A 26,412-nucleotide genomic window follows, 5' to 3' on the forward strand; every position below is an offset into this window, starting at 1 on the left:
TCCTTTTGAAAGAGCCCGATTTGGAAAAAATCAATTCTTGGCAGGGCAAACCCTCCTTCCAAGCATTGCTTGGCTTCTACCAGAGCCCCTGCCCCCGGGCAGCATGGGAAAGGTTAGGGATCCTTTCCATAGAACTCCCCTTAAGCAAAAGGAATCATTTTTCCAATTGTTTCCAGCACTGCCAAGTGGAGGAAAACCCCGGGCAGAGCTGCCCAAGGCACAGCCACACCAGGGAGGGACAGACAGATCCCTGAGCTCGTGGGATTCCCATGTCTGGGAATACCCAGGTCAGGTGTCGCTCAGTTTTGCTGGAGGAGCAAGGAGGGTCCAGCTCCCCTCCACAGACAGGGACACAGTGGGATGTCCTGGACAGTTGGTGTCTGCCAGGGCTCGTGCATTTGATAAAAATAGGTTTTTTTGATCATGCCTTTCCCTGTCACTACAGCCCCACTTCAGGCTCTGTGGCCCTTAAGCCACCAGGGCACTGACCCACATTCCATCAGGGGGCAAAGGACACAAACGGATCTCATTTTGAATAAGCAATGCTTAACTTTCTGCTCATTCCTCAGCATGTTCTTTAACAGCCACACTTCCATCCCTGCCCCAATCCATCCAGAATGGGCACAGACACCATTTTCCTAAAGGAAAATTCACAGCATGGGACAGGGACAAATCAAACCAGCACCAGAGTTTGCAGACAACTGGGTCTTTTATTAAAGTATTTAAAGTGCTACAAAAAACTGAAGGAGCCTGTTAAGTGGCAACTTCCTTTTCTGCAGTCTTAGCTCTGTAGGAAGAAGCAGACACAGCTCATTAGTGGAGTCTGTCAGTAATTAAACGTGATACAGCAATTTCATTTAGAGCTGGGCACTTACAGCCGGGCACTCGATGGCACCACTGTTGATGTCATCGATGATGTCGTGGGGGTGTCTCCCATCAATGCTGCAGCCCACGGACTGGGCAGTGCCAAGGATCTCCTTGATGGTCCCTGCAGCAGGGAGATGCAGCTGGTCAGTGCTTTACCACAGGAAAACATCCAAGGAACTTACCTGGAGCAACCTGGGCTAATGAAAGGTGTCCCTGCCCATGGCAAGGGGTGGAACTGAATGAGCTTTAAGGTCCCTTCCAACCCAAACCAGTCTGGATTCTGACACAGAGAACTCCTCACAGCTCTCAGCTGTCCCTTTTCCCTCTGGGGTTTGCAGGCTGGAGCCTCAGGGCTCACCAGGGAACATCAAGTCACGTACCCAGATCTCACACCCTGGATTCCCCCAGGAACACAATGGAGAGTGCTCCCTGTGCCTCTCCCCTCCCCAAGTGTTGAGGCTGCCTGTTCCCAACTCAGCTGTGAGCCCTCCCTCCTGGGATCCGCAGCAGGCAGAAGGAGCATTCCCTGAATCCCACCGCCAGGACTCACCCGAGAGCTCCCGGGCCAGGGAGCGGTGCCGCATCTGCCGCGCAATGTTCACGATCTCGTCGAAGGTGACGCTGCCGCTGTGCTTAACTGTGAAGGGAACAGCAGCACTGAGGCCACCTGGGCACTGCCAGCTCCTGGCTTCCTCTGGGAGCACCATTCCCAGCACTCGGACCACGTGGAGAGCTGGGAGTTTGCAGCTCCAGCAGGGCTGCTGTCAGTGCTGCAGCTCCCGGACTGCGGCACCGAATTATCCCCAACTCCTCTTTCTAAGCTGGAATTCTGCCAGCTCCCCTCTGGCTGTACCAGGCCCTGTGCTACAGCACAGCTACAGCTGCCTGTTCTACACCAGCTTTGCCCAAAGCAGCTGGGGCTGTCCCTGGATCCCTGGCAGTGTCCAAGGCCAGGCTGGACACTGGGGCTTGGAGCAGCCTGGGACAGTGGAAGGTGTCCCTGCCCATGGCAGAGGTAGAACTGATGAGCTTTAAGGTCCCTTCCAACCCAAACCAGTCCAAGATTCCGTAATCTCCTAAAACACAGAGCTCTGCTGATGTGCCATCTGTTGGTACCCTGGCACTGCAGGAATGGGGATGCCCAAAACCAGCCTCGTGTCCCCCATTTGCCAGTTTATGCTGAATAATCCCAGGGGAAGCTACTGGTATTTCCCCTCTTTTAGCCCCAAAACATTCAGAACCAGAGCCAAGGGAACACTTACTGTTCTTCTGCTTCTTCCTGTCACGAGGTGGCTCCTTCAGAGCTTTGATAATCAGAGCAGAGGCAGAAGGAACAACCTCTATCTAAATGGAAAGAGATTAATTTCCCCCCTATTCTACACGGAATTCTACTGCTAACAAACATAATCAAGCAGTCAATTATCTCAGCAAAGGTAATTCCCTCATGCTCCAGGTTTTTTTTTGTGCTGTAGGAATCTGTTCCCAGGTTTTCGGCACAGGCCTCCCCACATGCAGGAGAGGACTGCTTCCTGCCTGGGGCTTCCTCTCAGCTCACCACTGGAATGTACCAGCCACGGGCATCAGAACAGGTACGGTGGCAGGTGGCTACAGGAATTGGCAACATTTCAATTTATTTATTTCTGTGCTGCTTTAAGTAACGGGTTGTTTTTTTTTTTTTTTTTGCTGGTTGGAGGTTCTGTAGAAAGAACAATTCATCTGCAACAGGATCAAAGTTGAATTTTGGTACATGAGGATCATTTCTCAGGATCCTCCAGCCTGGCAAAGCCCCAGGCTCCACACACATCCCCCCCACCCACGTTTTAAGGTCTTCTCAGAAGACCCCCACACACCCCCTGTGTGGCACTCATTTTATCCACCTCGGAAGGATGAAGGGCTGAGTGGACCCTGCCGGGATCCCGGCTGGTGGCTGGAGCAGGCGGAGCTCGGGTGGGCTCCACGCCTGCAGCACCGGCCGGGCCCTGCGGCGTGCGGTACCTGCGCTTGCCTGTTCTGGATCGTCAGCTTCACCGTGATCCGCAGCCCCTTCCAGTCGCCCGTGGCCTTGGCGATGTCATCGCCCACCTTCTTGGGGGACTGAGGGACAACACGTGGAGGTCACAAAGGGCTCGGGTTAAAGCCGAGGGCCCCAGCGCTGCCCCGGCTTCTTCTCCGTGTGTGCTACTGCTGAACACCTTTACTCCAGGATAGAGCAGCACCGCCCCGGTGCTCCCCAAGGCACGCTTCCCACCACCTTCGGAACGCATTTTATCCCTCCTCCCCCCCCAGGACACGCTGAATTTCCCCCGGGATTCACTCATTCCCCTCAAGCAGGACATGCTTCCCACTCTGCTCGGGACATGTTTCATCCCTCTCCTCCCAGGCCACGCTCGCCCCCGACCTCCCACCTCTCTGCCCTCGCTCCCCCAAAACCCCGTCTCCGGTACGTACCAACCCCAGGGGTCCGATCTTGGGGGCCAGCGCGGACGTGGCTCCGACCTCGCCGCCGGTGCAGCGCAGGTAAACTGCGGGGACAGCGCCGCGTCAGCCGAGCCCCGCGGCCCCCGCCCCCCTCCCGCGCCCGCTGCCCGCTACGTACCGACTTTGATCTCGTTGGGGTCGAACTTGGGGGGCATCGCGACGGCGGATGGAGGCGGATGGAGGCGGATGGAGGCGGATGGAGGCGGATGGAGGCGGATGGAGGCCGGTGCCGAAACCGAGGCCTTCCGGGACAGCGAAAAAGGCGGGGATGGCGGCGTGGGCCCAAGATATACTGCCGAGATCTCGCGAGAGGACAGGCAAGTATAAATGAGGGCCGAGATCTCGCGAGAGGCGAAGAGCGGGCTGTGATGGGATATCTATCTATCTATCTATCTATCTATCTATCTATCTATCTATCTATCTATCTTTCTCTTCTTTCTCTTCTTTCTCTTCTTTCTCTTCTTTCTCTTCTTTCTCTTCTTCCTCTTCTCTCTCTTCTTTCACCTATCCCTGTTGCAAAATGTGGAAGGGTGGTTGGGCACTGAAGCGGCTGCCCAGGGCACTGGAGGAGCCCCCATCCGTGGAGGTGTCCAAGGAAGGCCTGGCCGTGGCGCTCCGTGGTCTGGGATGGGGACAAGGCGGGGATCAGTCACAGGCTGGACTCGGTGATCCCAGAGGAATCTTTCCCGACCCAAACAATTCTGGGATCCTGTGGCCGGCGGGGCGGTCCTCCAGCCGCATGGGGGCGCATGAACGCGGAGGGCAGAGCTCTGTGGTCGGGGGGGGACGCTCTGGCCGCGCCTCTCGCTGGTGCCGGTGGTCACGTGACGCGGCGGTGAGGCAGCGATGGCGGCGGCGAGCGGTGAGCGGGGCTGGGGAGGGAGGATTTGCTGTGGGACCCGCTGTGGGACACTGGGGCTGCCCCGGGCCGGCCCCGGCCACCGCGGCTCGGGGGTGCTCCTTTGAAAGGCTCGGACGCAGGCGGTGCCCGGAGCTGCGCCGTGTTCGCCGCGGAGCAGGCGCTGCCCTCGCTCACTGTCGCTGCTCTCCCCAGGTGTCGGGCCGGTGCCCGAGCGCTGCGAGCCAAAATCCCGGCAGGGTCGACTCAGTCCTTCATCCTTCCGAGTTTCTGGGCCCCCGTGCACAGAACGGCGCTGTTCTGGATGAGGGAAGGGTAAAGAAGACGAGGAGCTTGGAAGCTGTGTGACCCTGGGAGGGGGACCCTGCGGGACCTCCAGAGAGACGAAGAAGAGAATAGTGATGATGAGGGAAGGGAAGGACTGAGAGTCAGAGCTGGACTGGTGAAGACGAGCGGAGATTTGGTGTTGCCAGGGGAGGCCCCGGGCAGGCTCAGGCTGTGGCAGGGGCGGCAGCTCCAGCACAAAGAGCAAACGATGCAGGACAGCGAGTTCCAGAGCTGCAGTTCAGCTGTTGTCTCCTCTGTGGCTTGTTCCAGTGCCTGCAGGGCTGCCTACTGATAACCTGTCAGAGAGCCAGAGCAGCCTGTGGGTGTCCTCTGTCCCCCAGGGCCAGGCAGCCTCTTCAGGAGCCCACCCACATCCAGACCCTGGCTCGCTGCTCCCTCACTGTGCTCCCGAGTGTGTTTTCCCAGACTAAATAAAACATCTCTTCTTTCCACACCCCCATCGTATCTTGTTGCAGTGCCCAGATGCATTTACAGCCCAGGATTTTTTGAAAACTGGGGCTTCTTCCAGAGCTGTGTTGCTGCATTTTAATTACATTTGTTTGTAAAATGAGGGGGTTGGGTTTGTTTTGCTGACATCCCTCCAACAGCTGCAGGCTGGGAAGCACCCAGAGGACATTCCTGTGCCCTTCCCCACCCCGAGTGTGTGGCTGCTCCTCAGGCAGAGCTGGTGCCTGCAGAGAGCAGTGGGGGTGCAGGGCTTGGTGTCCATGGGGTGCAGGGTTTGGTGTCCATGGGGTGCAGGGTTTGGTGTCCATGGGTGCTCACTGCCTGCAGGGTGGGTGCTGGCCCCGGCACTTACAGACAGTTCTTTCAGTAACTGAATAAATAAAAATTACGTCATGCAATGGTCACATGCCAAGGGCCTTTCTCATTTCTGGCTGCTGAGTTTGATGTGTCTTCACTAATTTCCACTTTTGAAAGCTGTTCAATCTATTTAGCAAATGGATCCTTCATCTTCCAACCCCTGGTAGGATTCTTTTCCTGTTCACTGTCTGCCCTTCAGCCTTCATGTCTTTATCCATTTTCTTGGGTGAAAACTGATGATTTCCCTCTGTCCCCACGGCCAATGAGATCTGGCTGGAATAGAGAAAGGTGAGGTGGGACAAGGGGATGCAGAAGTGCTCAGCAAAGAGGTGAACATGGCCATCAGCTGAAGGATACCTTGCTGCAAGCACCTTGTCCTTCAGCTTTCTCATCTTTAAATCTCCTTTTGTTTCTGCCTCTGATGTCTTGCCCTTGATTACTCTCCTGCATTTCCCTGCTGTAGCTCCTGACAGACTCTTTCCCTTCTTGCTCAATCCTTTGAGTTCTGGCTCTTACCTCCCCTCCTGGGAGCTGGGTCTGAGGAGCATTTCAATGACCTGAACTGCCTGAGAAGACAGAAATGGGGATGGCAGGGAAAGAGGCCATGGAATGGTTGGAGATGAGTTTGTAGCCACCTCCTGCTGTGGCCCATGGCTTGTTGCAGTGAGTGGTGTGAGAGCAGGACAGTGACTCAGGATGTCTCTGCCTCCTTGTTCCTGGAGTGAAAGGAAGAGGGATGAATGAGACTTGGAGGAATTAGACTGAATTATTTTACTTTTACAGTGAGGATTTATCTCCATAAAGATTTTACAGCGTTTTTGGCAGAGCTCTCCCTGCTCAGGGAACACCCCTGGCTGGATCCTGTGGGTACCTGCTTTTCAGGAGAGTTTGAAGCCACTTTGCAGACACAGAGCTGGCAGAGAACCAGCATTTTGTGTCCAACACCTGAGCTCCTCTGAGCCCTGAGTTAACTGTTCTGTAGCTGTGCCAGTTACTGCTCCACTGGTGAAGTAGAGGTTCTCTTGTGCTGATTTTTAAATTGCTTAGGAAAACAGTGTTTAAAAAAGTCACTGCAAGTGTTTAAGATGTTATTTCCTGTTCAGGGCTCACTGTTGCCCTCCTGCCCTTCTCTCATCTTCTCCCAGTCTTATCTCCAAGCCAGATCCCTGTGTCAGGTCCCTCTGGGAGCTCCTGTTCACCTGCAACCCCAGCTCAGGCTCTTTCTGCATTGCCCATTTGTGCCCCCTGCTCTTATGCAGCCACAGATAAACCCCTTTTTCTCCTTGATTTCACTGCTCCACTGGCCCCATCTCTTTTCCAGCATCCTCACTGGTACCATTACCAGCTGCTCTCCCCGTTCCTTGTCCAGTCACAGCTTTCTGCCTTTCCCTCAAAACCTGCCAGCAGCTCCTTTTTTCTCCCCTGCTGGGTAAGAGCCCTGTCCCAGAGCTGCCTGGTGTCTGTACCTTTCCACCCACCTGCACTCCTGATTCCACCAGGCATCTTCCTGCACCCACTCTTTCCTCCCTCAGGTTCAACTTCTCTTCCCTTGACACTTGAACCAGCTGGAATCCTTGCTCTCAGTTCTTTATTGTTGTGCCAGAATTGACTGTGAGTTTAAATAGTTTGGGTTTTATCCCTGGTGCTTGATCTCTTGATACAGCTTTCTAATTCCTGGAGTGGACCCTGCATTTCTCTGATCCCTCAGTAACCTTTCTCTGTGCCTATTCCAGGGCTGACCCAGACAACCACAGCAGGGCTTGAGTGGCTCATGTTTGTACTTCCCTCTGCTGGAACCTGCCTGTGTGATGCAGCTAAACAAAGACAATTGCTGACACAATTATTTTCATTTAATCTTCTCCCCTGCCACTTACTAGGTCCCAGTTCTGCAGCCCAGGCTCCCCAGCAAACACAGACCCCAGGGTTCCTCAGCCTTTCTCTGCACTGACCATCCGTGCCCCTGGACAGAGCCAGAGTCAGGACTGAAGATGCCTCTCTTCTCCAGGAAGAAGAAACCCAGCGATGATGCCCGGAAGCGCCTTGAGTACCAGATGTGCCTGGTAAGCACTGCCAGGGTCATTTCTGTCCTGTCTGTCCAAAGCAGCCACAGGTTTACAGTTGGCTTCTGGCAGAAATCTGCTTTTGGGTCGCTTCACCTTCTCTACTGTGGGAGCTCTGGAGCAGTGCTGGCACAGGGAATCTCCCGAGGAAGGGAGGAGAGGCTGAGGGAGCAGGGGGGGCTCAGCCTGGAGAAAAGGAGGCTCAGGGGGGAACTTCTGGCTCTGCACAACTCCCTGACAGGAGGGGGCAGCCTTAAAGCCCATCCAGTGCCACCCCCTGCCACGGGCAGGGACACCTTCCACTGTCCCAGGCTGCTCCAAGCCCCATCAGCTTCCAGGGATGGGGAGTCAACGACCTCTCTGGGCAAGATGCAGCAAGAGGTGCTGTATTTTTGCATGGTCTGATTCTCTGGATGTGTATCTTCCCAGGCAAAAGAAGCTGGTGCTGATGACACCCTTGACATATCCAAATGTGAGCTCTCCGAGGTATGTCCTCTACAACTCCAGTCTTCACTCACTGCTCTGATTCTCTGTCTGCTTCTTGGTGCCAACTGGCATATTTAGTCTTGTGCATGTGAGCCTTAAAGCAGAAATTGTTGCTGGTCCACCTCTTCCTCTGAGCTCTGGCTTTTAGCAGGGGGCTTCTGCTCTATTTTTTTGGTGGGAGTTTGCCTGTCCTGCCTGATGCTTCAACACCATTTCTGTCCTGGGAATCTTTTAGTTTGACAAGCTGAGGAGGGCAGGGTGGTCTCATACCCTCCACCAGTACCCTGTTTGACCCTAGTTTGGGACCTCATGGCTTAATTTTGCTGGTCCTGAGGGAATTGGTTTGCCAAAGGCTGAGTATTTCTAATCTTAGAACTACACAGTCTGCCACCCGTGGTTATTTTTCTGTGTAAATGAAAATCCCAATCCTGCTTCCAAGCTGCTGATTAAGGAAGGAAATCTCACTCCCACTTTGGCTTCTTTTATGGCAGCCAACTAAATGAGAAACAATCCATCTGCTGGTGTGTGGGCAGGCAGTGACAGAGTGCCAGGCACCCAGACACAGCTTTTCCTGCTGCCAGCCCGGCCAGCCTCAGGCAGAAACCCATTTCTATTTCACTTTCAGTTTTTATTTCTTGTCTCATGCTTCTACAATGTCGATCCTGAATACAGGATGCCCTTGCCAAGCAGGCTGTTGTGGGGAAGATTTGGGACCATCCATAAAACTCTGTCTTGCTGTTTGATTTTAGCCACTGTTGTTTCAATAAATGAAGTGAGACATCAGTTTGGTTTTAAAATTAACCATGGACAGGAATTTGGCTGCTGCTGGGAAGGTCACAGTGCCCAGCTGTGCCTGGCAGGGGCTGAACTGGCGTCTCCTTTTTTGTGCCTGCCCCTCTCCTGGCACATCAGGGACACTCTGTCCTGCCTGGTGCTCACCTTTCTCTCTCAGCACACTGCAGCGTGGTTGTGAGGTTGCCAAACCACAGAATGCATTTCTGTGATGACTAAACTGAACCTCTGCCTGAACTCATCTGCACAATGAATATTAAATCACACAAGGCTTGAACTCCTGCCTAAGCCTCAGCCTGTTCTGTGGCACTGTTGTGTCATGGAGAGCCACTGGAAGCTGTTTAAATGGAAGCTCCCTGGGAAATACTGGGCCAAAATCAGGGGGCAGTAATTTTAACATCACTTTTATATTCAGTCAAGTTGTTCACACTTCACAGGCAGGAACAGTAAATTTATATATTTATAAATTTATATATCTATTTATAAATTTATATATCTATTTATAAATTTATATATAATTTACAGTACAGTGTAGAACTTCTTACAAGAGAAGTCTGACATGACTTTTTTAATTGCTTTTAGGTTCCTTATGGGGCCTTTGCAACTTGCAAGGTCTTGCAAAAAAAGGTAATGTTGCAATCAGAAATTATTAAATAATTCTGTTATTATGCTTGAGTATTATTGTTGTGTTTGAAATGACTGTGTGTGGTTGTTTTATGTGTGATGCTACACAGAGAGCAGTTTGAGTTGGATGAATCCTGTCTGTGTTCTTTAAAGTTAACTTTTGCCAGGAAAGATGAGGTGGTTGTTCCTGTCCTAGCCTATCTAAGGGCATTTCTCATGTGAGGAACTGGGCTCTGGTTTAGATCTCATGTAAAATGTCTGACCTCTCTGACAATCCATTTCCTACTTTAATATTTTATATGATGCTGAATAAGATATTGAGCTCTTATACAGCCTCCCCAGTTCAACCTCAACAGAAGTGCTTGTTCTGGTGTCTCTTGTGTTCATGTGTCAATGAGATTTTTCCCCCCCAGGTGCTGATTATTCATACAAATAATCTGACATCTTTAGTTCCAAAGTCCTGCAGCCTCCTGAGTCTCATAACTGTGAAGGTAATTGTGATTCTTAACAGCCTAGTTTGTTTGTTACTGATGCTTGCATTTCCAAAAGACCTCCAAGAATTAAGTACCCACGTCCCCTGAAAAGCTTGAGCTGCTCTTCAAAGCCCCATTGGAAGCAAAGTAATTTTCACTGTGAGGTAATTCATGACTCTTGTTGCCAACCTTGTTTGCTTTTCCAGGTTCTAGACCTGCATGACAACCAGCTGGCATCACTTCCTGCTGATATTGGTCAGCTGGCAGCTCTCCAGGTAAAAGATGTGCAGCTGCATCCCAGGTGTCTGTACAGGGCATGTTTGGGGTCAGCAGGGATGTGGGGTTACTGCTGCTTGGTTTATAATTAATCACAACGTCCATGATGCTGCCATTTTGTCAGATCTATCACATCAACCTGACTGTTGCTGTTGAGCTGGCTGGTTGGAGAAAGAGCAGGAAAAGAGGAGGAAAGGAGCAGGAGAGTAGCAGGAAAAGCCAGGCTTGGTTATGTTCTCCAAGCTTGGTGCAGCCCAAGTGGCTCCCATGGCCAAGCAAGCAGAGTCTGTTGATTTCCTCAAACATTCAGCTTTCGCCATTGTCCCTGGTGTGGTTATGTTGAGAACCCAGAGCGGTGTCTAAGGGCACACTCAGGGTCTCTCTGCTCAGGAGGCAGCTTTAGGCTCAGCCTGTGGGAGCTGGAGTTGGGGAGTGCTGCCCTGGATACTCCAATTCCCAGTTCCTGCATCTGGATTCAGCACCAGATGTTGGTGGTGAGCAGGGTTTCTCACTGCCCCTGGTAGCCTGGCATACCCTTCATCCAGGGCTAGTGGAAAATACATTTTTTTAACTGAGAAAGTATTGCCTAAACCAATTTCAAGTTGTCCTTCTGGGCCTGAAAGTCCCAGCAGCACAGATGTGTAGAAGACATGAGACTTGGATGAATATCTTGAATATCTTTTCTGTTAATACCTTAGGTCCTAAACCTTGAAAGGAATCTTTTAAAAAGCCTTCCACAATCTATAGGAGACCTCACCCAGCTCCAGGTCCTCAATGTGAAAGGTATGGAATGGGATTGCTCTGAGCAAAGCACATTTATTATCTGGGTTGTGTTGAGCTGCATTAGCAATTATTCCTTTCAACCAAGGCAAGCACCACATGGTTTACACTCTGAGGAAGAACACAAGGAAGGTTTGAATTCAAATAGTTGGTAAGGCAGAAGAAATCATCTAAGCAGAAAATGTGTCAGCCTCAAGCCCTCCAGTAAAGTAAGCAGAGCACTCAGCCAGATAAATCAAATCCCAGCTGGGTCCCCAACACCCAGAGCTGGGTCCTGTGAGTCTGTGCATCGCCACCAGGTTGGCACAGCCCAAGCACAAGGGTCACACCTCTTTTCCAGAGTCTTGGGCATTTTCCAGCTAGGCAGTGCCATAAATCTGTGAGAAAAAGGAGATTTAGTTACGTAGAGCTGTTGGTGAAACGGGGAAGGGAATGGAGGGTGAGGAACTTGGAAGGGCAGCTGGGCTCTGAGCCCTGGGTGTGCAGTCCCACTCAGTCCCCTTCCTCCCATCCCTGGGACTTTATACCAGAGGGGAGAAGACTCCATGGTACAAATACTCACCTCATAGAGAGCACAGATCCAGGCTGCAGCAGTGACCTCAGCTGTGAAGGAGATTTGCATCCCAAATTGCCCTTTGCAGTGGGCAGTGACATCCTCTGAGTCCTTGTGTGACCTGGGACAGCCCCGTCCCTGTGGAAATGAGCCGTACATGTGGTTGTGGATTGGTGTTGGAGCAGATGAGCTTGCTGGCTCCTGTCTTGGCAAGGTTCCATGGTTTTAACTGGCTTTTCTGTCTCTGAAGGGAACAAGCTGAGGGAGCTGCCCGGGAGCATGAGCGGCCTGCGGAGCCTGCGGGCTCTGGATGTCAGTGGGAACGTGCTGCAGGAGCTGCCGCGGGTGCTGGCCCACGTCCGCACCCTGCAGGTACCCAGCCCTGGCTCCATCCCTTCCCAGCCTGCTTCCCTCAGCTGGGCATAAACCCAGCCCAGGAGGGGAATGTTTAGGGTCTGGGCAGGATGCATTGCAGGGAATTGTAACAGGGCTGTTCACACTGTCCAAAATAACTTTTGTGTACCTGCTCTGGTCTTTTCTGATCATTTTTACCATTTAATCTGATCACTTTGCCAATTAATTCTGATAATTTTGTCATTTAATCATGACAAAAGTGATCCCCAGGGAGTGAACCCCTGGATTTTACCTGCCAGGGCTGTCTCTGAGAGCACAAACTGTGCCTCTGTCACCCTGAAAGATCTCCAGCTTGTTGTCAGCTTCCATGGGTTTATGGCTCCCTGAAATGCACATTCAGGATGGGAAAAGCATCAAGATTTTTATGGGTATGTTGCCTTCTGGCTGCCAAACCTGTCAGTACTAAATGGTGCAAGTGTGAGGCAACAGGGCTGCCTCAGACACCAGCAGGAAGGTGTGAACAAATGCTCTCTCCTGTCTCACACACAACATCGGGCTTCACTTCTCTTGTGGACAGCCCAAGTTGAGGGATCTGTGCAGCTTTGCCCCCTGTGCTTGATAAAGTGGTTCTTTTCCAGGCCTTCCTGCTATGTCCTTCCCTACAAAAGGCAACATTAGGTCCTTTTGGTGGCCACAGGAGGACAAAAACACTGGCTCTTCCCTTCATTCTTTATGGGACTCCTCTCCATGCCCTTGTATCATCCCCCCTTCCATGCCGAAGGGCTCCAGCTCCCTGACATGGAATAGGGAATGTCTGTAGCTGAGAAGTGCTGGGACCTCTGGTACCTAAACATGGAGTGCCAATGTCTGCATGAGGGGAATGTGCCAGTGAGTGGCCAGCTCAGAAGCTCCCAAATAAGGGACAGTGGAGTCACCTGTGAAAGGTGCCAGACACCCAGCAGGGATTCCATACAGCCTCGTATTTATGTCAGCATTTAGGGTAACATTAAGTAAAATTTTGGAGAGCTGCAAGGAGAACTACAGCTGGGCTCTGTCTGGGCCATCAGAATAACCTGGAGCTCTGTGTGTTCTCTTTTGCAGACGCTGACCCTGGATGCCTCTTCCATGACCTACCCATCCCCTGAGATCTGCAGCGCGGGTACAGAGGCCATCCAGCAGTTCCTCTGCAAGGGTGAGCCAGGAGCATCTGTGGTGTGCTCAGGGATGGCACTTCTGAAGGACAGGCATTGTGTGGGCTCTGCTTGGCATGGCTGCTGATGCCCTGCACTCCTGGTTACCTGTCTTTGTTGGCAAACAGCACAACACGAGTCCTTCCCTGAGCCCTGCCACAATAAAATCTAGAATGGTTTGTTAAAAATCAGAGTGGCTGGGTCAGGCTGTCTCAGTGACCGTAGGAAGTCAGTGCATCTCCTGTGTTATTTGGATTTTCTCCTGGGGGAAGTGTAGGCATTGTCCAGATGTCACTGCCTTGGGACAAGGAGAGAGACTCAGGAGTCACTTGAGGTCCTTTCTGCCCTCATTTTCTCTGAGGAAGGACCTGGGCCCTGCAGGGTGTTACGAGAATGGTGAAACCAGATGGAAAACTCAAATGACAAAGGAAATTTACTGGGAGTTTGTAGACACTGTGTTTACTACAGACAGGGAGCTTTGGTGGAGGTTTGATGCGGGGGAAGTGCCTTGCAAGGCATAGTCAGAACTTATTTTGGTCTGGGCAGTAACATCTGCAGGCCTGCAGAAGTCACCAAGCCTGTACCCATGTGCAGGGTGTGTTTCTGTCTCAGCAGGTCCTTGTCCTGGTGGGGATGGAGTGGCACCAGCTCCTCCCAGAGCTCCTTGTCCACCCTGCCTGAGCTGGAGTAGCCCTGCCGGGCACTCCTTGCTGTGTGGGCAGAGGGAGCACAGCTGGGAGCAGTCCCACACACCAGCCAGTCCTCAGCCATGCTGCCAAGGAGGTCTTTGATCCCCAAATATTCTTATTTCGTGTCTGGTGCCTTCCAGAGTGTGGAATTGCATACTACCCTCCCTCACAGTACCTGCTCCCCACGCTGGAGAGCAATGGAGGAGGAACTTCAGTGGATGGGGTGGACAGGACAGTGGAGAAGTACCTGGAGGAGGAGAGCAAGTGGCAGGTGAGGCTCCTCTGCACAAGAGGGTTTGGGATTTGTCTCTGTGTTCCATCACAGCACCTGGCACATGATCCCCCATCACCTTCCCCTCCATGAGATGTGTCTTTTGGGATCAAGGGAGCAGCCAGGCACAGTGTGTGCATGGGTGGCTCATCTCCTTCCTGAGCTGGGGCTGGTGTCGCCACGCTGACTCCTGGAAGACACAACCCAAGGAACTGTCTCCATCCTGAAAGCAATGATGGAGCCAAGGGATGGGGGTGAGGGTGAGACATGGAGTGTGCAGTGTGTGATGTGTATTTCTGGGGGACAGCAGCTGCAGAAGAACCTTGTGCTTCCCAGCCAAGTGCTAGACATGGGAAAGGGGAGGCTGGGCCAATAACTGCGTTAATTGTGCTAATTCCTGTGCTCTTTGGCAAGTGCAGAGTCAATGCCTGTGCCCCTGGAGAAGCCTGAGTGACTGGACTTTGGGCCTGTGTTCCTGTGCCTTTGGTTGATGTCTTCACTCAGGGGAAGATGTAATGAGGGCTAATAGCATCTACAAATAAAAGTCCTTCTGGGGGTAAATGTCTGCTTTGCTTATTTTTCAGAACAAATTCTTGGATTATGAGAAGAGGAAGGTAAGGATCAGCTCCTGCAAATGCTTTGTCTGCAGCATGGGTCTGCTTCTGGTTTTTGTTTTCCATCTTTTTACTTGGTTTTTCATTCCCCTCACCTGGCTGCACTTTCAGTTTGTTCATTTTGTTTCCCTGGTCTCTGTCTCTTCCCCTGTGCAAGACTCACTTTGAGATAACCAGCAGCTCCTGCCATGCAGTTCCCACTGCCTTTGGCTTGAGCTGCTCAGAGCTGGCTGCTTCCTTCAGACAAGGGAGTCCTGTGCCACGTGGAACTGAACCCAACCTGCATTTTGGGCTTCCCTCCACGTGTTTATATTGGCTGCTTTGGTATCAGTCGATGCCCAGGGACCTCAGCTTCACGACATGAAAGAGTTTGGAGACTGTGAAGAGAGCAGCAGCTTCTCCTTCCCAGTTTTTGGGTTCCTAAGGACTGAACGATTCCATCCCCTATGCAAGCCTCCTGTTTGCCATTTGGCTTCCCTTCCTCTCTGCAAGGAGGCTGCTGTGCCTTGCTTTACCTTTTTCCCCGAATATGTTCTTGCTTGGGAAGGAGATTCCTGTCATTAATCTTTCTCCTTATTCCTCTCAGGAAAAAAAAAAGCAGGAGAAGCTGGAATTTGAGCGGCGCCTGAACGTGGGGCAGCGAGAACAGGCCCTGCTCGTGCAGCAGCTCAACAGCCACAAGGATGAGATCCTGCAGACAGTGAGAGAGGTGGGTGTGCTGGGCAGGGCCCCTCCAGGGCATCCCCTGCCTTCCCCAAACCCAGCAGCTTCTCCTGGTTTCCCTGTGCTCTGGGCAGGAGCAGCAGAGGCTGGAGCAGGGTCTGTCGAAGCACCAGCGCTATTTGGAGGAGGAGAGGCTGAAGCTGCTGCAGCAGCTGAAGGACACAGAGCAGGGCATTGCCAGCCGGATCCAGAAGTTGCTGGAGGACAACCAAAGGTGGGGTCCCAGGGGGTCTTTCTCAGATTTTTTTTTTTTTGTCATGTTGTTTTGAGTGGTTCATTTCATCCCTGAATGTTTTGGACCTGGTCAGGATCAATGTCTGGAGGAGCTGCCTTAGCTCCTGGACTGCCAAAGACCCATTTAAAGCACATGGAATTTGCATCTTCAAAAAGCTGTTTCACACGTGTGATGTTGGGATTTTGCAGTGCTGTGGAACAAATTTGAATTCCTCATGGAAGGTGCAAATCTGAAGTGTTGAGGTGCCCCTGCCTGTGTCTGCTGGGTCTCCGTGTGGGCTGGTGCTGATGGGAGGTGCCCAGCCTGCTGAGAGCTGCTCTGCTGTGCATGACAGCAAAGTTGTTTTCTCTCAGGCACATGGGGGGATTGCTGGGGTTGTCCTGTGCAGGGCCAGGAGTTGGATGATCCTTGTGGGTCCCTTCCAAGTCAGGATATTCTGTGACTCTATGATTCTGCTCTCTGGGCAACCAGGATGTCCTGCTCAGCTTGATGAAAGCCTCTTGTTTTATCTTTTTTTTAGACAAAAACAAAGTTCAGACATTTTGAAGTCCTTGGAGAATGAGAGGTGAGTCTCCTTGAAACAAGATTGTCTGGAAAAGGGGCAAGAAGCTGGGAAGAGGGATGGGAGCTTCCTTTCAGAGTCAGCAGTCTTGAATCCACCCTAAGTCAGGAGAGGTTCATCTCATACCTGCAGCTGGCTCTGGTCACTGTTGGAGGCAAAACACTGGACTAGGTGTGCCTGGTCCTACCTAGTCTGGTACACCCAGCCATTGTCCCCGTGGTTTTGAGCAAAAATTATGTTGTCTCCCATAAAACTTAGAGGTTGCTCACCAAAAAATCACTGAGGCTTTGGTGTCTCTGATAAGCCCAGCTTTCCTGAGCAGGGTGAACCTGCCCAGCCTTGAGACCCTGAGCTGGGTGGGTGGAGGAGAAGGCCTTGTTTGAAGGAGTGGCTGAATTGTTGTTGTGTGTTGGCAGAATCAGGATGGAACAGCTGATGGCAATAACCCAGGAGGAGATGGAGCAGCTGCGCAGGCGGGAAGTGGCCTGTAAGTCCAGACAGGTCTTCCCCCAGAGGGTGCTGGGCACTGCCCAGGCTCCCCAGGGAATGGGCACGGCCCCGAGGCTGCCAGAGCTCCAGGAGCGTTTGGACAGCGCTGCCAGGGATGCCCAGGGTGGGGCTCTTGGGGGGTCTGTGCAGGGCCAGGGGCTGGACTCGGTGGGTCCCTTCCTACTTCCCAGGATATTCCGTGGTTCTGTGATCTCAGGGTTGGTAGACAGTGACTGGGTTCCTCTGAGCTCTGAAGAGGAGCAGGCACAGGCAGAGTGGAGTTTCCTGAGCTCTTTTCCCAGTGAAGAGCCACAGTTCTCAGGTGGATGGGTTGCTCTGGAATCAGTGAAATGGGAAGAGCAATGGGAGAGGAGTCACTGTTGGTTGCAGTGACTGCAGCAGCAGTGGTGGGTGAGTCCTGCTCTGCACACCCAAGCCAGGCAGGGACTGACAGCCCCTCTGTCCCCTCTGTCCCCAGCTGCCATGCAGCAGATGCTGGCTGAGACCTACAAGAACAAGCTCCTCCAAATGACCTCTGAGTCTCGTCGGCAGGACCTCGTCAGCCAGGCCTGCTCCAGGTGCAGGGGGGTGTCTGGGGCTGCTGGTGCTGGTGTTAAATCCCTTTCTTTCAGCACTGTAATTCCCCTAAGTACACCAGGAACTCCTGCAGCTGCTGGAATGCAGCAGGACAGTTGTAACAGCACAGGACAGTGCAAATTAAACTGTCAGACTCCCTTGAATGAGCTCCCTTCTAATGACCACAATATGCACGTTAATCACACTTGATGGGAGCTGTCACTTTTGTGCACTGTTTATTTTGCCTTATACATTCTGCTAAATATGGGATTAGACCAGCTGTCTTCCTGTTTCTTGAGGCACTCCAGTGCCAAACTGTGGCCCAGAGCTCCTTCCCTCCCCTCCCAGGCTGCCTCAAGGAGGCTGTGTGTGCACAAGTAGTACCTGTGTGTTGCTGCACATACTGAGAGCATCCTGGCTCACTGTTTACAACAAGGTGAGAAATTTTAATCTGGCAACATCTGACACTGACCAAAAACAGCCTTGTGACCCTGCTGAACAGGGGCCTGTGGTTCAGGTTTGGTTTGGGTGCAAGGAAGGTGTTAAATCCATGGCCTTCAGCTGTGTGGTGCCACGGCTCTTCCCCCTGGTCAGACAGAAATTTCTCCCCCTGCATTCCCCATTGCCTGCTTTTCCTCTGGTTTGCCTCAAGAGTCCCAGACCTGGCAGTAACTCCATGGCAAATCCATCTCCTTGCAGCCTAGCTGAGATGGATCAGAAGTTCCAGCAAATCCAGGCTTGGCAGCAGCTGGATCAGAACAAAGCTGTCAGTCAGATCTTGCAGCAGGTAGGCAAGGGAGTAAACTGCTCATGGGGGATTGAGGGAAAGAAGGATCCAGAGTGGCTCACAGGAGCAGCAGGGGCTGAGCTGGGCTGCATGCAGGAGTTATTTTATTGAACACTACATGCTAAACTTTGAGAATATCTGCTATTCTGGCAAACTAACTTGGGTGGCTGAAAGAAAATTACTTTTTATCTAGACAGCAAGTTTTCAGAGAAGACAGAAGCACAGACCAGGGGAAGCAAAACTGACACGATGATTAAGAGGGGACTTTGAGACAGAATTCCTGTCTTCTGGCAGATTTTCTGGGGGACTTGGGACAAGCATTTTCAAAGTTTGTTCTCAGAAGTGCTGGGCAGCTGTGCCCTGTTGCACAGCCTGGCTGCTCAGTGCTACTGAAGAGGAAAGGTGGAGTCACACAGAGCATTCCAGATGAATGTTTGAAGAACATTAATATTCCTCTGTGTGTCTCCAAGGTGGATTTTACCTGCTGGGCTTTCAGCTGTAGTTTCAGGACACTGTTGCTCAGAGCAAACACCAGTCAGGGACTTGTACCTGAGTCCCTGCAATGCAGCAGCTTCTTAGCCCATCACCAACCACCTCACTAAGCAGGATTTTGCCTGTCCCTTAGATTGAGATGCAGAAAGTTGCCTTTGAAGCTCTCCAGGTGAAGAAGGATCTTATGCACAGGCAGATCAGGAATCAGGTGAGTCAGCAACAGAGGAAAGAGCAACCAGCTGCTCAGCTCATCCTGCTGTTCAAGGAGACCCTGAGAGGAAGAACAAAGTGCTGTGAGCACAGAGCAGGGTCTGAGGCCATGGAGAGCTCTGGTGCTGCTGAGAGCTCTGGAACAGAGTTGGGCAGTGTTGGTTACACCCCAGTCTCCCAGCACCAAGGGAGGGAGTGTCAAAGCAGGTTTTAGATTCCTGGGGGTGGTGGCATCACCGTTGCTCCAGTCACCTCAGCACTGGTGGGTAAAGCACCGGAGGACAGACCTGTGCTGGCTCTGGGGGTGATCTGCAGTTGCACCTCTGATTTCCTTCAGGCCAGGTACTTGGCAGGGCTGCTGCTTCCACATGAGCCCGCTGCATCTCCATCCAGCACATCAGAGCTGCACCTTGAGCCATAAGTTCACCTTTTCTTTCCCATCCTCAGCCTGCCTTTCTGAGCTCCATTCTGCAGAAGGTGCAGTGATGTAGTCGGGGGAAGAGCAAGAGCTGGTGGAGAGAGTAGTGGTGGATGATGCAGGAAGGTGGGAATGTAGAGGTGGATGATGCAGGAAGATGGAAAAGTGGCAGTGGATGATGCAGGATGGTGGGAAGGTGGCAGTGCTGGATGCAGGAAGGTGGGGTGCTGGTTTCTGACACAGTGCTCCAGAATCTTCCCTGTCCTGATCTGACACAGCAGAAAGTCTCAGGTCAGGATTTGGTGGATAAACTTGAGGGCTTGGATATTCTGAGCCCCAGTGACAGTCTCTGCTGGCAGCCTGTGAACTGTCTGACAGCTCTCCATCATTGCCTGGGTTCACCCATAAGGGCCCTGCATTTTGCTCCCACTTGCTCTGTGAATGAAGGGAGTTTGTTCCTTGATGCCAAGGCTGGACCTTTCACCCTTGGGACCCCTCCTACTCTGTGCTGCACGGGCAGGGCAGGGGCAGAGCTCTGGGGTCAGCGGGAGCAGCGTGGCCTGGGGACAGTTGGTGGCCTGGCAGAGGAGTGAGCTGGGCTCTCATCTTGGCTTGGCTGTGGGACCTTGGGCAACTCACTTCACCTCTCTGTGTCTCAGTTGCCCCACCTGCAAGAGCAAGTGCTGTTCTGGGACTGCTGGAGTACCTGGAAACCAGGGCACTGTCCCAGGAATCTGGGGTTTGAGCCGTGGTGCTGGGAGGGCCTTGACTCTGCTTTCCAGAGTGGCTGCAAAAGGTTTGGGTGCACAAACTGATTGCAGTGAGGTTCTGGACTTGAACAGAAGGTGTTCAGAGTAGAGAGACAGTTGGAGAGCTGGGGACAGAGCTCCTCAGGCAAAGGAAGAGGGACCCTGAGCACAAACATCACCAAAGAGCACAAACAGCTCCTCCAAACCTCTGGGTGCTCTGCAGTGTTGCCCTTGCCAGGGCAGCAGTCAGACCTCATTTTAAAAGAGCATAAATTAAAGTCATTTTAAATGTCAGTAAAAAATGTTTCATCTTCTGTCTAGATTAAATTAATAGAAACAGAGTTATTGCAGCTGACACAGCTGGAGGTAAAGAGGCAAGAACTGGACACAGAGACGCTGCAGGTACGTGGGGCTCTGGGGCTGCCCCCCATCCTCTCTGCTCTGGGATTGCTTCCTTTGCTCCTGGCAGTTTCCAGATGGTTTTATGCTTAGTCAGAAGGTCCTTCTGCACAGGACACACCAACCCTCTGTGTCCTGGGAAAGTGGGACATCGCTGCTGGTCCTAAACATCCCCAGGCATTCTCAGAGGAGAGACAGAGGAGCCCTGATAGGGATGGGCAGTTCCAGGTGTGCTGGGTGGGGAAGGATTTTGCAACCCAGTTGTTGGCTGTCCCAAAACCACCTGCCTGCTGTGCCCTGCATGTCCTCTTACATTGTGTTGTGTTTTGGTTTTGACTTCATCAGCAGTCATGCATTGAGGAATACCAGGTTTAGCTTAAGCAGCTTGGCTTTAGATTTTATTTTGTGATGCTTTTGCACCAGTTGTTTTCTTCTGGTGCCATGTTCCAGGTCAGGTCAGCTGTTCAGTCAGCCCAAAATCAGTGACAAACCCCCAGAGCAGTGCTAAGTGCTGACTTGAGGCAGCAGTGCCTCCCAGCCCTGTCCTGGATCCTTCAGGTGTAAGGTTTGGGTTGTGCTACCTGAACTCACACAGCTCCTCTGTGTCACTCTGTGGTGTTGGAGGGCAGAGGGACTGCCCAGAGTTCATGGAGGGCAGACCAGATGTGACCCTGGTGAGCACAGGAGCTACAGGGCAGTGCAGGAAACAGGGCTCTGCCCAGGCACCCACCTGCAGCTTCAGCACCAGGAGCCAAGGAACGAGGAATGAACACCTGAATGTCTCTGGATGCCCCTGCCCTTGGTGCCCTGCAGCTCAAAGGGTCCCTGCTGGGGCTGGAGCAGCTTCCCCCTGTCATCAGTTGTCCCTGTCCCCTCCGTGGAGGTCCTGATGCTTCCTGCCTCTGTTCCTGTTAATCAGGGGCCTTGTCCCTGTGCAGGGTCCAGGTGCTGATCCCAGGCTGGATGGGGCTTGGAGCACCCTGGGATAGTGGGAAGTGTCCCTGCCCATGCCATGGAGTAGAACAAGATGAGCTTTAAGCTCCCTTCCAACCCAAACCAGTCTTAAGATTCCATGATTCTAAGGAGAGGGACCATGAATACTTCTGGCTGAACTTCTGATGGAGTGAGGAGGAGCTGCTGCAGCCAGGGTGGGCTGGGGCTGCTCAGAGTGGCACTGCAGGGCTGAAAGGAGTGGGTTCAGCTTGGCTCTGCCCTGCCAGCTGCTAGGAGAGGATCCGAGCTGTGGGGCACAGGGATTCCACAGCCACAGGGACTGGTTTGGGTCTGGCAGGGGCTCTGCTGGGAAGGGGACAGGGTGGCAGCAGTGTGGGGATGTGGCTGACAGAGCTCTCCTGTTGCAGGAGGCCGTCATGGAGCAGCGCCGGGTGCTCAGCTGCCTCCTGCAGCAGCTGCTCAAGGAGAAGAAGCAACGGGAGGAAGAACTGCAACAAATCCTGGTAATGAAGTCCCTCATGGAGTGCTGCCTGTGGATGAGGAAGCATTTGGCTTGGCTGCAGGGAAGAGTCCACAGCTCAGTGTGGGAGTGAAGGGGAGCAGAGCAGGGCTGTGTCCAGATCCAGAGGCAAATTTAACCCCGGAAAGTTCTGATGTCAACCTGGGGGCACAGCAGCGCTCTCTGGTGCAGCACGAGGCACCATCATCACCATCAGCGACCCTGCTGGAAAGGGAGTGGTCAGCAGGATGAGCACAAGGGATGGGAGTTGTGGTCTTGCAATCCTGAAGGTCTCCAGACTCTCCTGAGCCTCAGGAATCCAGGCCACAGGGTCTGGGGCAAAGGGGCAGGGGGAAGCACAGCCGTGCACTGGGTGGGAGGGGGGTCAAAGTGGGGCCAGCCTGCAGAAGCCAGAAATGCCTGTTTTACCCCCAGTACACTGCTCTGGCTGGGGGTTTCCTCCTGCACATCCATTCCTGAACCCCCCTGGCCACGTTCCCTCGGGCCGCTGAGTGAAGGAGTTTGTTTTTCAGCTGGAAATGGAGGCAAAGAGTGAAACCAAACAGGAGAACTACTGGCTGATCCAGTACCAGCGTCTGCTGAACCAGAAGCCCCTCTCCCTGAAGCTCCAGGTGCTGCTGCTGTTCCTGTTCCCACTGTGGCTCTGCTCTGCTGTGGGGGGAGCAAGGACAGCCCCCTGAGCTAAGGCTGGGAGCAGGGCACAGACCCATCACACAGATCCAATCCCAATGGATTGCCAAAGGGGAGGGGAGCTCCCCGGGGGCTGCAGCTCCTCCCGAGGGGCAGCTCCGATCTCTGCTCCTGGGCCAGGGACAGCACCCAGGGAGCGGCTGGAGCTGGGCCAGGGCAGGCTCAGGCTGAGAGCAGGGAAAGGTTCTTCCCCCAGAGGGTGCTGGGCACTGCCCAGGCTCCCCAGGGAATGGGCACGGCCCCGAGGCTGCCAGAGCTCCAGGAGCGTTTGGACAGCGCTCCCAGGGTGGGGCTGTTGGGGGGTCTGTGCAGGGCCAGGGGTTGGACTGGATGGTCCTGGTGGGCCCTTCCAGCTCAGGATATTCCATGATTCCCAGACCTCAACATTTTGAGCCGTGCTCATAAAACACCTGGGGCCAGAGCTGCTCCAGCTGCTGGGCTTCCAGGCTTTGGTGTGTTTGGGATGCAGAACACCTGGAGCAGGGCAGGGCAGGGATGAGCACACCCTGGCCTCAGGGGCACAGTCTGGGAGCTCATTCCATGTTTCGCAGGAGAAGGGTTTGGAGCAGCAGCTGGTGAACCTCCTGCTCGAGCTCTCTGCTGACCAGTACGTGCCAATCTTCGCTCACCACCGAATATCCTTGGAAATGCTCGGCACCATGAGTGCCAGTGACCTGGAAAAGGTACGAGACAGCAGAGCCACAGTGTGGGACAACAGCAGCAGGGATTGTCCCTGTCCCTGCCCCGAGCCCAGCTGTGCCTGGCGGGTCTGGCAGGACAAAGGTCTGGCTGGTGCTCTGCTGTGTCACCTCCCCACAGGGACAGGTGCCTGTGCTGCTCTGCCTGTCCCCATGGGCAGGGGCTCTCCCAGAGACTTGCAGGGTGAGCTGCAGCCTGGCTCCATCTTCCAACATCCTCCAGCTGCTCTTTGTGTAGAAATGGCACCGGGGAATTCCTGGTGTCTGGCAGAGGGGCTTTCCTTGGCATGGCCACATCTTGCCAGCAATGCCCAGGAGTCTTCAGTGTCCCCCTGGGGACATCAGCCCCCTGTCTCCTCTGGGGCCAACAGCCTCCTCTTGCCCCACAGCTCGGTGTGACAGAGGCTGGTCTGCAGCGTGCCATCCTCAGGCGGGCTCAGGAGATCCTGGCTGTGGCCGCGACCATCCCAGGTACCCCCAGTTAATTTCTGCCACAATTTTACACTCACAGCAGGCGCCTGAGCCTGGGGCAGGGAGCCCTGGGGGTCAGATACACTCTGTGGGTACAGTGTGAGGAGGGCAGGCAGGGCTGGGCCGGACCATGGGCAGCGGGCTCAGACCCGGCTGTGGTTGCAGAGCTGCGGAGGGAGGAGGACACCGCGGTCCCTGCGGCCCCAGAGCCCAGCGCTCCCCCGGAGGAGCCCGCGGGCCCCACGGCCCCTCCGCTGCCGTGGGACGAGAAGAAGTCGGAGTGCGTTGTGTGCATGGAGCAGGAGGTGAGACCCAGCTGGGGCTGGGGCTGGAGCAGGCGGCGGAGGGAGGGCGGGACCCAGCACACCCCCGGGTCTGTGTCCCCAGCCTGGCCCTGGCAGTGCTGGGTGCTCATCCCGGAGCTCCCGGCACCGCCGGACTCGGGCATCACGGCAGGGAGGGAGGGAAGGAAGGGCAGGGCAGGGAAGGGAAAGACAGGGCTCGCTGCGGGCTTGGGCAGGACCGCGCTGCGCTCCACCCACCGGCCATGGGAAGCGCTCCGGGGGCTGCTCAGTTCAGCCCCCCCGTGTCCTTCCCTGTGTCCCATCGCGCTCCTGCTCGGCACAGCCCAGGCCCTGCACACCCAGTGGGGACGGAGATCGGGGTGCGGGGCTCTGCCCCCCACGCTGAGATCCCCCCCCCGGCTGATCCCCAGCTCCCCCCGTGCTGGGACCAGCGTTCGGGGCCAGCAGCACTCTCCGTGTCCCCTCTCTGTCTCTTCCCCAGCCCCAGACGATTTTCCTGCCCTGTGGCCACGTCTGCTGCTGCCAGGGCTGCTGCGAGCGGCTGCACTCGTGTCCTCTGTGCCGCCGGGACATCGCGCAGCGCATTCGCATCTTCCAGAGCGCATAGGCCGGCCCGGAGGCACCGCCCGCGCTCCCGGGCTGTTCCCCGCTGCTGCTCACGCCCCTCTTGAGAGCCCCTCACCAGCCCGACCAGCACTGCCCTCCCCCTGCCCGGCCCCCCGGGAGCCTCGCATCCTCCCAGCTGGGGCTCATTTAATGAATCCCCTCCTCCTGCCTGCCTGCCCAGCATCCCCGTGCCTGGGAGCACTGGGTGACAAACTGGGAGCACCTGTGGCTCCCCCTCTCTTGCAGAGCTGTTTGCCTTCAGAAAGGGCCCGGGGAGTGCTTCCAGCAGTGGGGGAATTGCCCGTGGGAGTGCTCGACCAGGATGTGCTGTTCTTCGTGTGCTGACAGTGCCTTGCACCTCTGTCATGCCAAAGGTCTGGGGCTTCTGCTCTGGACACCCACAGGAGCGTGTCTGGGGCTTGCAGCCTCAGGCAGGGCAGTGCCAGGAGCTCCCCAGCCCCTAATTCCTGCTCCTGTGGGAGGGGAGAGTCTGCAACACCCCCAGGACTGGAGGGACCTGCCCTGGCCAGCGGAGCCCAGTGGGGTCCCTTGTCCAAAAATCAGGTAGGGAGCAGAAAGTGTTGCTGCCACTGGACAGCACTGACACAGGGCTGGGCCTGTGCCCAGCTCAGATCCACGGTGCCTCCATGCATTGGGGTGTGGGGCCTTCTCTGTTGTCATTAATTAGTAACAATTCCTGTCTGTCCCTCGGCTCTTGACCCTGAAATATAAAAATGCTGCTGTGACCCTGGTCCCACCACAGCCTTCCCCAGAAGCAGCCATTAAACTGCAGCTGGTTTCTGCTGGGAGTGTTTGCTGCCTCTTTCCTTCTGCAGGGGGGTGGCTGAAAGCTGGGGGTTGTGGAACAGTGACGGGGCCACCACGAGCCTGGCTGTCCCAGTGTCACCTCCTCCTTCTCATCTCCTCGTCAAACAGAGAAGAATTTGAGGCTCTGGGCCTTCTCCCAGGGTGTTGCTCACTGTGGAGCTGCCCCGGGGATGTCCAGGCAGACAGGAGACCTTGGACCCTGCGCTTGGGTTGCCTCACATGAGGTGCCCTGTGCAGAGAGCATCGCTGTGGGACACGTGTGTGGCCTCATGGAGGTGGCCTGTGCCCAGCACCCCGTGCCACCAGTGTCCTGGGGACGTGCCACAGCACCAGGCCCGGTGCCTCGGGAACATCCTGGGGCTGTTTCCAGCCTCTGTTTTCACGTTTTGCTGCTGCTGCACATCAGAGCAGGCAGGTCCTGTCTGGGGAAGGGCAAGGGGCTGTACCAGGAGCAGCCAGTGCTTGGGATGGAGGAGGGGAGCCCTGGCGGAGGTGCCTAAATGAGGCCAGGAAAGGTCGTGGAAAGGGTCACACACCCTCAATCCTCCCCGTTCCCCCTCGGCATTCCCTGGGATCGCGGAGGAGGAGGGAATCACAAGCCCTGGCCGGGGAGATGAGGCACGGCGAGGAGGAGGGAGAGTGGATCCAGCCCCCAAGGAGCCCCCCTGCGCCTCCCCCCTCCCCGGGGCAGTCAGGGACCACACGGGCACCACAGGGGAGCGGCCAGAGAGGGAGGAGAGTCCCAAGGGCTGCCCCGACACCTGGTCAGCAGCAGCGATGCTGCAACACCCCCTCCATCCCCTGTGCCCCGCTCCCATCCCACCGCCCCCGGCACCACCTCCCTCCCAGCCGGTGGCCGCCGGGCCGTGTTGGGGGTGGTAATGAGTGACAGGAGCTCAGGGCAAGGTCAGCTCGGGAACAGTGCCCGTAAAGAGGTGCCAGCGCTTCCCGGAGCGTCGGCAGTGCCGGGCTGTCCTTCCTGGCCAGGGCCACCTCCTGCACCGGGTGGCAAACAGACCCCAGGGCTGGTGGGAAATGGGTGCACGACGGGGCTGCTGTCCCCACTGCTGGCCTGGTCCTGAAGTAAATTAACTATAGAAACTGTGCTTGGGAAGTATTAAGAATATAATGGATTTGGAAAGGGAAAAGGGAAAGAGCAGCAGGTGTTTTAGGGGCAGCAGC

At 54.6% G+C, this 26,412-nt stretch overlaps 2 protein-coding genes across 3 annotated transcripts; one reads left to right on the forward strand and one right to left on the reverse strand.

Annotated features, from left to right (window-relative positions):
* Positions 1-690: 690 nt before the first annotated feature.
* RPL12 (ribosomal protein L12) lies at positions 691-3,626 on the reverse strand (the record flags this gene model as incomplete). Of its 2 annotated transcripts, XM_082295108.1 has the most annotated exons (7): positions 3,464-3,626; positions 3,316-3,389; positions 2,863-2,961; positions 2,130-2,211; positions 1,418-1,504; positions 876-988; positions 691-787 (listed from the first exon to the last, which is right to left on the reverse strand). In XM_082295108.1, the coding sequence occupies exons 1-7, from the start codon at positions 3,498-3,500 to the stop codon at positions 782-784; spliced, it is 498 nt and encodes a 165-aa protein (XP_082151234.1). In that variant the 5' UTR covers positions 3,501-3,626. The 2 variants fall into 2 exon arrangements, with proteins under 2 accessions (XP_082151234.1, XP_082151233.1); XM_082295107.1 differs by lacking the exon at positions 691-787 and having other exon boundaries at positions 858-988.
* Positions 3,627-3,915: 289 nt separating this feature from the next.
* On the forward strand, positions 3,916-25,148 carry LRSAM1 (leucine rich repeat and sterile alpha motif containing 1). Its single transcript, XM_082295010.1, has 25 exons — positions 3,916-4,207; positions 7,234-7,416; positions 7,846-7,902; positions 9,277-9,321; positions 9,732-9,809; positions 9,998-10,066; positions 10,766-10,850; positions 11,651-11,772; positions 12,856-12,946; positions 13,774-13,904; positions 14,489-14,518; positions 15,105-15,227; positions 15,316-15,455; positions 15,997-16,041; positions 16,455-16,525; positions 17,006-17,105; positions 17,803-17,890; positions 18,516-18,590; positions 20,081-20,161; positions 21,520-21,615; positions 22,145-22,243; positions 22,874-23,005; positions 23,410-23,491; positions 23,657-23,796; positions 24,278-25,148. The coding sequence occupies exons 1-25, from the start codon at positions 4,085-4,087 to the stop codon at positions 24,401-24,403; spliced, it is 2,412 nt and encodes an 803-aa protein (XP_082151136.1). The 5' UTR covers positions 3,916-4,084; the 3' UTR covers positions 24,404-25,148.
* Positions 25,149-26,412: the final 1,264 nt, after the last annotated feature.

Source organism: Coloeus monedula (genome assembly GCF_965178545.1).
Source record: "Coloeus monedula genome assembly, chromosome: 21".
NCBI classification, from domain to species: Eukaryota; Metazoa; Chordata; class Aves; order Passeriformes; family Corvidae; genus Coloeus; species Coloeus monedula.